The sequence below is a fragment of the Coregonus clupeaformis genome, chromosome 37 (assembly GCF_020615455.1).
Source record: "Coregonus clupeaformis isolate EN_2021a chromosome 37, ASM2061545v1, whole genome shotgun sequence".
In the NCBI taxonomy this organism is placed as follows: domain Eukaryota; kingdom Metazoa; phylum Chordata; class Actinopteri; order Salmoniformes; family Salmonidae; genus Coregonus; species Coregonus clupeaformis.
This window is the reverse complement of record NC_059228.1, coordinates 28,997,851-29,009,937: the sequence shown is the minus strand read 5'-3', so window position 1 is coordinate 29,009,937 and position 12,087 is coordinate 28,997,851. Positions and strand designations below refer to the sequence as shown.

Below are 12,087 nucleotides of genomic sequence, written 5' to 3'. Positions count from 1 at the left end.
CTGGGAAAGTGGTTCACCTAGTTGGCCCGCTCTTGGGAGGGGCGGCGACAAGCCCCATCCTTAGTCCTGGAAGAGTAGCCATGGCATCTGTCCTCTCGCTCAACACTTTAACTGGGCGGAGAGAGGGATAGGGAAAGATGGAGGGAAGAGTAGAAATGAAGAGAGGGGTAGATATAGAAATTGAGGAATGCATAGAAACGGGAAGCTAGAGACATGGAACATTTTCACTCCCTGCTACAGATGGAACTCTGAGATGTCTCCCCTCTGAATCACAGGCAGAGGCACATGCAGATATCCACTGCATGGTTATATCAGCATGATCCATTATTACCATTCAACCTCGGTAGCTACATCGCTGTAAATCCAAGCCAGACGGATTATACCTGTGTCTATCCGTCTATGACCCCCGTGTTTCCCTCTGTATTACGACCTGCATTTGCATGAAAACATGACGCTGACGCTGCCACCTTGGCATTTCTCACCACTCCTGTTTGACTACTGAGGAGCCTGACCCCCGCTGTATGACTCATACTGACGGGGGCATGGAAGGGAGGGAGTGAGGTAATTGGGTAGGCGGAGGAGGGAAACATCAGTAGCGTTGGAGTCGCTCTCTCCCCCACCTGGAGGATGAAGTCAGTCAGCTTGCCAGTAGAACTCTAGTCTGCCTCTGATCTAATCAGATCCTAGGAGAGATGCCAGCAAGATGGATCAGCCCTGCCTCAGTCTGCTCCGAGGGCTCTGTGTGGGCTGAGGAACCAGGGCATGCTGGTGGGAGTGGGGGATCTAAACATTGGTACTGGTGCCAGGCAGCCCGCCGCCTCAATGGCTATTTTGAGCAATGCAGTGAAAGCCTTAATTTCCTCAACAATGGGAGGCAGCCCTAGAGAGCCTAGGGCAGGGGGATTGAGGAGAATGGTACCTAAGTCTTTTTAGTTTGGCACACTGCAGCAAGCCCCCACCTCTCCCGCATGGAGTTAATACGATAATCATTAGTGGTGTGCTAAGGGTATGCGTGGGCTAGCTAGAGTTGCTCTTAGTGTAGGTGAAGAGTCACTGGTACTGAATATAGCACTGGCTCCTGTAGTGAGTAGCACAGTATTGGGATACTCTGACTTTGGGATACATCCTGTCAGTTTGACCGTCATAGAAGTCTGTTTTCCGTGTTTGACACAACACACCGTCCTACTGTCTTGTCTATATGCGCTCAATGTTCTGGCAGAAACAAGGAAAGAAGGAAAACAGCGGATGAACACAGTGGCCGAGGTTGTGTGAAATACCCAAGCAGCTGCGCTGACACCCCCAGTGCCCAGCCAGATCTATGCATCACACAGCTAGGGTTGAAATCTGCTCCAGTTTGAGAGGTCGCCAGCCGCCGCGGCCAGCCTGTCACTGCTGCTGGGCCACTGCACCCAGGAGGGAGCTGCTAACGCCAGCCCCGCTGCCAAAAATATTGCATTAATGTTAGGGAAATGTTATGTTTGCCCGTGAGCAGCTCTGCTGAGGTTTTCACATATAGAAGGGGTTATCAGATTCTGAAAGCAATCTATCACAATGTTTGCTCCCTTCACTCTTATGTGTTGGTATGTTTTCTTCTCACAAATGGAATTATGTACTGCCATATTGTGAATTATAGTAACTTGGAGGAATTTTTGCTTTAAATAAATGATTGTTCACTGAGACGTTCGCTAATGGTCATAGTGCATCTTCGAAAAGTCCATGTCCTCTTGTGTTCTCCCAGGTGATGGTTGATTGAGCATGACTAAAACACCTGACACCTAACGCCATTGACACTCAAAAACAGGTGTGTGTTGGTTCTCCTGCGCTTTGCACCTCTCACTGTTGACAGATTGAGTGCCAAAAGCCCCCAATGTTGTGGTTGTGTGAACTGTGAAGAAATGGTTGTTGTGCTATTACCTTTTGCCCTCTGTGGTGGGTCTATTGACTGCTCTGTCGTTCACACTTACTTTCACTGCAGTGGTGGGCAACAACTCACTGGTGAAACAAATGACATATTACCTATTGTTTATGTATGGTGGAGTATGTCTTTGATGAATTGGTTTAGCCAGTGTGCACAACAGAGTTTTCCCCTCTTCCTACATTTGACATTTTAGTCATTTAGCAGACGCTCTTATCCAGAGCGACTTACAGTTAGTGCATTCATCTTAAGATAGCTACACTATATACCCTACTGTTCAAAAGTTTGGGGTCGCTTAGAAATTTCCTTATTTTCCATGAAAACATACATGAAATGAGTTTGAATAGGAAATATAGCAAAATGAATAGTACATGTAGTCATTGACAAGGTTAGAAATAATGATTTTTAATATAAATAATAATTGTGTCCTTCAAACTTTGCTTTCGTCAAAGAATCTTCCATTTGCAGCAATTACAGCCTTGCAGACCTTTGGCATTCTAGTTGTCAATTTGTTGAGGTAATCTGAAGAGATTTCACCCCATGCTTCCTGATGCACCTCCCACAAGTTGGATTGGCTTGATGGGCTCTTCTAACGTACCATACGGTCAAGCTGCTCCCACAACAGCTCAATAGGGTTGAGATCCTGTGACTGCTGGCCACTCCATTATAGACAGAATACCAGCTGACTGCTTCTTCCCTAAATAGTTCAAATCAAATGTTATTTGTCACATACGTGTTTAGCAGATGTTATTGCGGGTGTAGCGAAATTCTTTTGCTTCTAGCTCCGACAGTGCAGTAATATCTAACAATTTCACAGCATATACCCAATACACACAAATCTAGTAAGGAATGGAATTTAAGAATATATACATATATGGACAAGCAATGACAGAGCGACATGGACTAAGATACAGTGCTCAGTTGTGCACCGGGGCCTCCCACTCCTCTTTCTATTCTGGTTAGCGCCAGTTTGCGCTGTTCTGTCAAGGAGTAGTACACACCGTTGTACGAGATCTTCAGTTTCTTGGCAATTTCTCGCATGGAATAGCCTTCATTTTTCCCTGACCTCAACCCCATCGAACACCTTTGGGATGAATTGGAACGCCGACTGCGAGCCAGGCCTAATCGCCCAAAATCAGTTCCCGACCTCACTAATGCTCTTGTGGCTGAATGGAAGCAAGTCCCCGCAGCAATGTTCCAACATCTAGTGGAATGCCTTCCCAGAAGAGTGGAGGCTGTTATAGGAGCAAAGGGGGGACCAACTCCATATTAATGCCCATGATTTTGGAATGAGATGTTCGATGAGCAGGTGTCCACACACTTTTGGTAATGTAGTGTAGGTGGGACAACCACATATCACAGGCATAGTAAGTACACTTTTCCTCAAAGTAGTTCTCAGCAAAGTCAGAGCTAGAAAGGGTGGGGAGTGGGGTGGGATCAATTGCAAGTGTTGGTTCGGGATAGTTATTTATTTGGGGGGTTGAGGTGAGAAGGGGGATTATTTAAGATACTCCTTGAAGAGGTAATGTTTCAGGTGCTTTTGGGCAGGGACTCTGCTGTCCTAGCTTCAGGGAAAAGCTGGTTCCACCATTGGGGTGCCAGGACCAAGAAGAGCTTAGACTGGGCTGAGCGGGAGCTGCACTCCCTTAGGGGTAGGAGAGCCAAGAGACCAGAGGTGGCAGAACAGAGTCCTCAGGTTGGGGTGTAGGGTTTGAGCATAGCCTGAAGGAAGGAAGGGGCAGTTCCTCTTGCTGCTCCGTAGGCAAGCACCATGGTCTTGTAGTGGAGGCGAGCTTAGACTGGAAGCCAGTGGAGTGTGCGGAGGAGCGGGTGACATGGGAGAACATGGGAAGGTTGAAAACCAGGCGGGCTGCAGCATTCTGGGTAAGTTGCAGGTGTTTGATGGCAGTAGTCCAGATGGGAGATAACAAGTGCCTGGATTAGGACCTGCGCCGCTTCCTGTGTGAGGTAGGGTCATACTCTACGGATGTTGTAGAGCATGAACCTTTAGGATCGAGTCACTGCTTTGACGTTTGCAGAGAATGATAGGGTGTTGTCCAGAGTCACGCCAAAGTTCTTTGCATACTGGGAGGGCGACATTGTGGAGTTGTCAACTGTGATGGAGAGGTCTTTGAGCGGGCAGGCCTTCCATGTGAGGAAGAGCAGCTCCGTCTTGTCGATGTTGAGCTTGAGGTAGTGGGCCAACATCCAAGCTGAGATATGAGTCGAGTGTATCAAGGTGTCAAGCTCATTGAGTAACTCTCCAAGGGCACCTGTTGGGCGATAGATGACAACAATGTTAAGCTTGAGTGGACAAGTGACATTGACGGCATGGAATTCAATGAGCAGATGGACAGGTGAGAGCGAGAGAAAAGATAATCTCCAGTTAGGAGAAATGAGTAGCCCTGTGCCACCACTGCGACGACCAGATGCTCTTGGCTTATGAGAGAAAACGTAGTCAGATGAGGAAAGAGCAGCTGGAGTAGCAGTGTTCTCTGGGGTGATCCATGTCTCCATCAGGGCCAAAAACTGAAGGGCAGCATATAAATTGAAGAACTAGTGGGAATGAGACTGAAGGGATCCCTCTTGAAACCCCATTTTCTTTCACCTTCCCCGTCCTTTCAGGGTGGTTTGAGCTCATTAAGTCCACTTGTTTGCCCAGCATTAGTTTATCCTATTGTATAGACCTGCCACTAGGTCAGTAGTAGCAGACCACGGTTTGAGATGGTTCTGCTTAATCATAGTTTACCTCTGCTTTAAATGTGGGTTCACTTATTTTTGTTGTGGGGGGTTGTGTGTGTTTGTCGGGTGAGTATGAAGGGTGATGGGGCTCTACAGGCTATGAAACAAACAGCCAATCCATATTCCAGAGGTGCAGCCAGTGAAAGATCACACAATCCCCTTTACTGCTCTGGGGTGTGAAAGGCATGCAGATGGAAAGGGGGATTTTTACAATCCATTTTTCTCTCCTCTTTATCTCATTGCTGTTGGTTTTGAGTTGACACAGTGAGGATCGGATACAGTAATGTACAGTCTTTCAACACTGACTGTTATTGTGACTTTATTTGCTCTCTTTTTCACTCTACCATAATATTTCCTGAGAATTGATAAATCAGTCAATGTTCATTCTAACAATGTCCAGATAACAGACCTAATAAAATGATTAGCTGTAAAGCCGTAAAGGTAAATGCTCATTTGTCCTGTGTTGGCCCATGCTAATGTTATATGGTTGCTTGCGATGTCATGCAGCACCATGGCTGCCAGGGTCGTGATCAGTAGGCATGAAATAGGAGAAAACGTTTTGAAGCTAAGTGAAATGGGTGGGGAGGTACAGTATTACCTGATCCGACCCAGGTGAATATCGTACTCTGTCAGGGATGTTTGTTTCAGAGTAGATCCCATGCTCCCTGGCAACCTAGCAAGGCAAAGGGATTGGTCACGACACCTTTTCAAATAGTTTGTTTCCTATCCAAATTTGAAATTGGATAAGGACTTACACCTTTTCTTTCATCCCCAGCCCCTCTGTTCCTTTGAGTCATCGTCTTAACTACCGTCCGTCAAGGTGTAGCAGCTCTAACCCAGCACGGCTGTTGTGGTGTTATTTTATCCTTACAAAAGTGCCCCCTCCCGTTGCACATGTCACAACAGCCCAGGAAGCTCATTTCCTGGTGTGAAATCGCTGCGGTGAAGGTGACACACAAGGCACAGAGTAAATCTCTCAGGCATGGGCCCGGGCTGCCTCATAAATGTTGAATGGGGGAACGCGAGGGTACGTTGCATCATGAATTATACACATTAGGAGCCAGGGATAATCTCCACACCGCGCACGGCCTTGAACGAGACTAAACTGATAATCATATCAGACGGGGAACGGGAGAGCGAAGGACGAAGCCAAAACACCTTTTCTCTTCTCCGCTGTCCGTTTGTCTCTTTAATGTGTCTCCTCAAGGTCTCTCTCGCTCACAGTGTTGCCGACCAATGGCCTCATGGGAATGGTATGCAGGTGCACTGAGCTCTTATTGATCACTGGATGGTCTTCAAGGGACGTCAGTGATTAACATACTTCTTCTGTTTTAGGAGTAGATGAGATGCGCCGTCTTTTGGTGCTAAAATGCGATTTGGGGAAAGTTGTTTCGAAAACTTGTTGTGAAACACTTTTTATTTGTTTATTTTTTGCCCTTAACTGATAATAGCTTATTAAATCATTGCAAATTATTCGATGTTTAACTGAAATAGAATGTCATCTTCTCATCCTTTTACCTCATCTTCTCTGCAGTAATGAAGTGTGAGTCTCTGTTCTCTGAGGGAACCCTCCGGAACCTGTCCATCCAGTTCCACCTGGAGTGTGGCTACACGTCTCTGACCTACTATGAGTACAACCCAGCCAAGGAGCACTTTCAACGGGCCAAGGAACTCTCTGGCCTAGAGATGAACATGATAGGTAGGTACAGTAGGCTTGGACCAGTCTAAACATACAGTAACAGCTTGACCGTTTAGAAGGCCTACAGTTTTGGTCAGGGAAGTGTATGTATAACATGGTAATTGGATGAGGTCTTCGCTTCACGCAGGTGCTCTGGGCAAACGGACTCGCTTCCAGCAGAACTTCCTTGCCCAGCTGATCCTGGATGTCAAGCGTAAGGAAGACATCCAAGCCCCTGAACCAGACAGTGAGCTGACCCTCTCCCCCACCCCGCTGGCCAGCCTGCCCAAGGTAAGCACTCTACCCCTCCTACCTTCACCCTCACTCACATTGGGGGGCAAATCCAGTGTGATACTCAGTGTCACCAGCAGAGGGGGATCTCCACTCCTCAATAACTGATGTGCCATTCTGTAGTGATGGAGGCCTTGGAAAATCAGGGCGACAAGTGACTGCAGGGAGACTTCCCATTCTCCGTCTTTCCTCAGTGAGAAGTCTTGGGGGGTAGGTTTATTGTGCATTCTTGAACGGCTGTTCAGCCTCATTTGTCAGGTCAGGCGTAGCCAGTGTCCATGCCGAGCTTGCCTTTGGCTTGGCGGAGAGGGAGGATAGTGAGGTTTTTTGGGGGCTATTTTCAGGGGACCCGTTCCTCAAAACACTCAAGTCAGATCCCGAGATGCTGTGCTTTTCATGAGATACGTCTGTTTTGTTTTGAAACTTTTTTATGTTATTTTATGACATGTTACTGGCAACCACATGACTTTCCCTTCAATGGATAATGACCTTACCCTCTGAGACTCACAGTACTGAGAATAGTCCAGATACCATTAGTTCTACCTTTGGGTAAAATGGTAGAAACTTATCTATGCATATCCCATGGATAGGGTGTGCAGTACAGAAAAGGGATATGTTGTGAACCCCTCATCCATTATGTGGGTCACTGAACATTGCTGCAGTGCTATGATGTCACTGAATCCAGGGTGAAACTAGAGGCCAACCGATATGGGATTTTTGGGTCCAAAACCGATTTTAACTAGGCAAAAGGAACTGATTAAGATATATCTGCCGATTAGGGATGTTAATCGGTTAGCTGCCGAAAATACATTTGACGTTCATGCTTATCGGTCTATAGGTTAATTTGCATAATTTTATGGAATTTAATTGGCCCGTGTGTATTTTCGTTAGTCATCATGCATTTTATTTAACACGTGCACAGCATACAGAGCCTAGTTTGAGGAGCGGAATAGCCTATCATCTGTCAGACAGCGCGAGAGTAGCTCCTCAAAAAGCCTGTAGGCTACGGTAGTGAAACCTGCAGCAAATGACAATTCTAAATGCAATCGCGTGTTAAAAACTTTGGTTGCCATGATTTAAAAATGAGCAATTTTTTTGTTCTCATTCTTAACTCGTAAAGCGCGCCTCCCATTCGCCATTCGGATGCATAGGTTATAGCCTGCCTACCGTTGACTATCAGTGCGTCAACCACCACTTTGCAATGTGAGCTTGAGGCAGTATAATTGTTTGAAATCTGAACGTTTTATTTTACTTCAAATAATGAGGCATTTCTTACCTTGCTTCAAAGTAGCTTTGCGAAAATCCATCCATGGAAACGTGGAGGCAATTATTTTATGAAGACTTCATGCCATAAACCAGCATTTCTCTCCTGTTTTATTGGTTTTCATATCAACTATCTTTCGTTGTCCAGAAACCAAAGGCACAATGCTAGTCATTTTAGCAACCGTCATAGTAGTTGCTATTAGATTCCCCCTCTTTCTAAGTTTCTAATGGAGATTTTCATATTTTCACATATGGAACTGCTCGCATTAGGTGCGCTGTTTAGAACTGTGTTTTCCGCAAATTGCATTTTGGTAAACGTTTGAAAATTACAGGAGTTGCATGTTCAATAATAGGCTATAGCCTTTTGACTGTAAGACGATAGGCTTGCTATTGTTGCATGTTTCCATTAAGCTCTTAATGAAAAATGTCCGGTCCTTGTATGGCATGCATAGTATCAGAGAGGAAGAAGCGAGAGGTTTCACTCGCCAAAATCTGTCCAAAATAAGTCCAATGGGCTTATTTTGGGCCTAAGCTCGTCACCTGCCTTCCCGCTTTGGGACGACTCCCATTGTTAGGGCGGAAACATAAGCATCTCGTCATTATACCCAGATCGCTGATAGTATTTTCTGTTGGTCATGTCATTTAACTGTTTGATGTCATTTAACTGTTTGATTTTTTTTTTTAACCATTTGTTGACCGGTTAATGACGGTCTGATGTCGGCAGCAAAATTGACCGAAATTTCCATCTCTGCTGCCGATATCTTGTTTTTTTTTAGAGGTGGAATGAAAAACAGTTTTTTTTTTTTTTTTATACAAATTGTGCTCCAAAGATTAACAGATGCACTAAATTATGATTTATTAACTAAAAAAAAACAATTACATTATTTAACAACATTTTATTTGTCCTTTACATGATAACCACCAAAAAGCAATTATATCCTCTAAATACAAAACACTTGTTCAGTTTACCTTCTTAGGTACAACTTAGATTTTCTATAAGAATGCAGAAGTGTTTGTGCTGAAGCACTACAAGCACACTAATAAACAAGGGCTGAATGAATTAAACTTGGTCTCAAAGTAAATCTGAAACGGCACTGTCAAGTTCAAACAATGCAGTAACATGCGGTTCGTAATGTCACTACTAGATGTTAGCATCAGCATTTGTATTGAGTAGATTCACTACAGTGCTTTACAACAGTCAAAGGTCATGTAAATAAACACTTTATGGCAACCCTGCAATGAATGCCTGTTATGGCAAGCACACGCTAAAACCATAATGTAAATTACTGTTAATCAATATAAAATGTATTGGCTAGCTATATATATTTTAACTGCAAATGGCGTGTGCTGATGACTGAACGTTCATGCAGGAAAATGCTTGTCACACACATTCTAATTTAGCTAGCTAATAACTAGCAAACGTATCTCATCATGAATGCAAGCACATGGTCTGAATAATAGATCTATGGCAACTGTCTTGCTTTTTGCAGATTGCAGATTTTGGAAAACAAACTAAATAAGCCCACTAACATAATAGGCCCATACAGTAACTGTTATTTTTGTATGAAGATTGAGTTCACTTTGGCGCCAGTCCAGTGTTCGCACCTAATTAGCACAGTTTGCTAGCTAGCTAGGCTAACTACCTTACTGACTAGATAAAGCCTAACTATATTGCTGGCTAGCTAGCCAGCTAACGTGAACTAAGTGAGCATGTGATGAGGACGATGCTGCTTGCTTGGTGAAGTGTACTTTTGATTATTAAATGATTCAAATACGCTGTCGCTGTCTGTGGCAAGCTACTCAGTCAAACCACCATGCCCACTCTCACGTCGTGACTTACGCGGGCTGAATGAAGTTCAATTCTATGTACTGCATATAATATCAGTCAACCGATTTATCGGTCGGGCTCTAGTGACGACAGGTTGCTAGGTGATTGGCCAGCCCGCCCGCGGAGCGGCTGTTGGTGCAGGAAACAGCCACGTACCCAAAGGACCCCGAGAGAGTGGAAACAAGCTGCACTGTGTGTGCCTGTCAGCTCTGCATGTATCACACTCATGCTCTCGCTCGCTCACACTCACTCACTCTCTCTCTCTCACACACACACACACACACACACACACACACACACACACACTTACCCCTACCTGCTCCTCCATATCCACTCTGCTCGCCACTGCAAGGCACTTCAACCCCAGGCTTCATGATCTGTGGAGACTCCTCTCGCCACAGATTTTCTCTCAAGTTCTCTGTTCTAAATTAGATGAAATGTGAAGCTACATAGTATGGTTACACAGATATGTGATCCGGGTAGGCATTTCTATCGTATGTATTAGTCATTTAGCAGACACTCTTATCCAAAGCAATTTACAATTAGTGCATTCATCTTAAGATGCACTGCAAAAGTGTGTGGACACCTGCTCGTCGAACATTTAAACATTTTAAACATTATAGTCATTTAGCAGACGCTCTTATCCAGAGTGACTTACAGTTAGTGAGTGCATACATTATTTTATTTTATTTTTCATACTGGCCCCCCGTGGGAATCGAACCCACAACCCTGGCGTTGCAAACGCCATGCTCTACCAACTGAGCTATATCCCTGCCGGCCATTCCCTCACCTACCCTGGACGACGCTGGGCCAATTGTGCACCCGCCCCATGGGTCTCCCGGTCACGGCCGGCTACGACAGAGCCTGGATTCGAACCAGGATCTCTAGTGGCACAGCTAGCACTGCGATGCAGTGCCTTAGACCACTGCACCACTCGGGAACATCTCATTCCAAAATCATGAACTTTACACCACTCCAGCCGACACTTGGCATTGCGCATGGTGATCTCAGGCTTGTGTGCGGCTGCTTGGCCAGGGAAACCAATTTCATGACGCTCCTGACGAACAGTTATTGTGCTGACGTTGCTTCCAGAGGCAGTTTGGAACTTGGTAGTGAGCGTTGCAACCAAGGACAGATGATGTTTAGCGCGCTACGCGCTTCAGCACTCTGTGGTCCCGTTCTGTGAGCTTGTGTGGCCTACCACTTTGCGGCTGAGCCGTTGTTGCACCTAGACGTTTCCACTTCACAATAACAGCACTTACAGTTGACAGGGGCAGCTCTATCAGGGCAGAAATTGACTTGTTGGAAAGGTGGCATCCTGTGACGGTGCCACTTTGAAAGTCACTAAGCTCTTCAGTAAGGCCATTCTACTGCCAATGTTTGTCTCTGGCGATTGCATGGCTGGGTGCGTGATTTTATACACCTGTCAGCAACAGGTGTGGCTGAAATAGCCGAATCCACTCATTTGAAGGGGTGTCCACATACCTTTTGTGTATATAGTGTAGCTAGGTGAGACAACAACACATCACAATCCAATCAACAATCAAATCAAGTACATTTTCCCTCAGCAAAGAATTTATCAGCAAAGTCAGTGCTAGTAGAAAAAGACAAGTGCTTTTAGCCTGAAGGTAAGGAGGGGCAGGTCCCCTTGCTGCTCCGTAGGCAAGCACCAGGGTCTTGAAGATGATGCGAGCTTCGACTGGAAGCCATTGGAGTGTGCTGTTCAGGCTCGGCTTCATCCTTGAATCCACCCTAATTTTGAATGGGCCCCGAACTGCAGTGTGTGAAGATTTTTTTGATGAACAATATTGATTTTTGTTTTCAATAGATTTTTGCTGAGCAGAGATTAACAGAGAGATGTACAGCATGGAGGTTATTACTCAGAATGTAATGCTCATTGAATAACTATTACCCTGCATTACCCTGACCTGAGCTATTTTTTTTACCATGAACCCTTTAACCTGTGCACAAGGATGAAGCATCTGAACCTAGTAGATTTAATTGAAGATTAGAGAAAGCAGGCAGCTCTATCATGGACATGGTGGTTTTATGATCCAGCAGCATCACGCGATGATCTGACACTCCTGTCCAGGGACATTCTCCAAGCCAAGCATGTGGGCCAGTCACCTGCCGACACTTCAGGGGCTAAGCTCTCTTCTGCTGTCTGTCTATCTAATCCATCTGACTCTGTCATCATCTCAGCCCCGTCTCTCCCTGCTAGAACAATCAAATATCCAGTCAGTAGAGCCACACAGCAGTGGAGAGCAGAGGTGAGGTGAGGCAGACAGCGCCCAGCTGTTTAACTCTCACCCTGGGCCCAAACCGTGTCACTCCCCTCATGATGAAGTGCCTATTAGAATCCCATGGCGC

At 45.5% G+C, this 12,087-nt stretch overlaps 1 protein-coding gene across 2 annotated transcripts in view; it reads left to right on the top strand.

The window, feature by feature from the left end:
• Positions 1-12,087, top strand: part of ttc27 (tetratricopeptide repeat domain 27) — a 112,595-nt gene that overhangs the window by 25,521 nt on the left and 74,987 nt on the right. For both annotated transcript variants that reach the window (XM_041866363.2, XM_041866362.2), the window contains 2 exons: positions 6,192-6,356; positions 6,484-6,626. In XM_041866363.2, the coding sequence (XP_041722297.1) occupies positions 6,192-6,356; positions 6,484-6,626 (308 nt within the window). The remainder of the gene's footprint in view (positions 1-6,191; positions 6,357-6,483; positions 6,627-12,087) is intronic.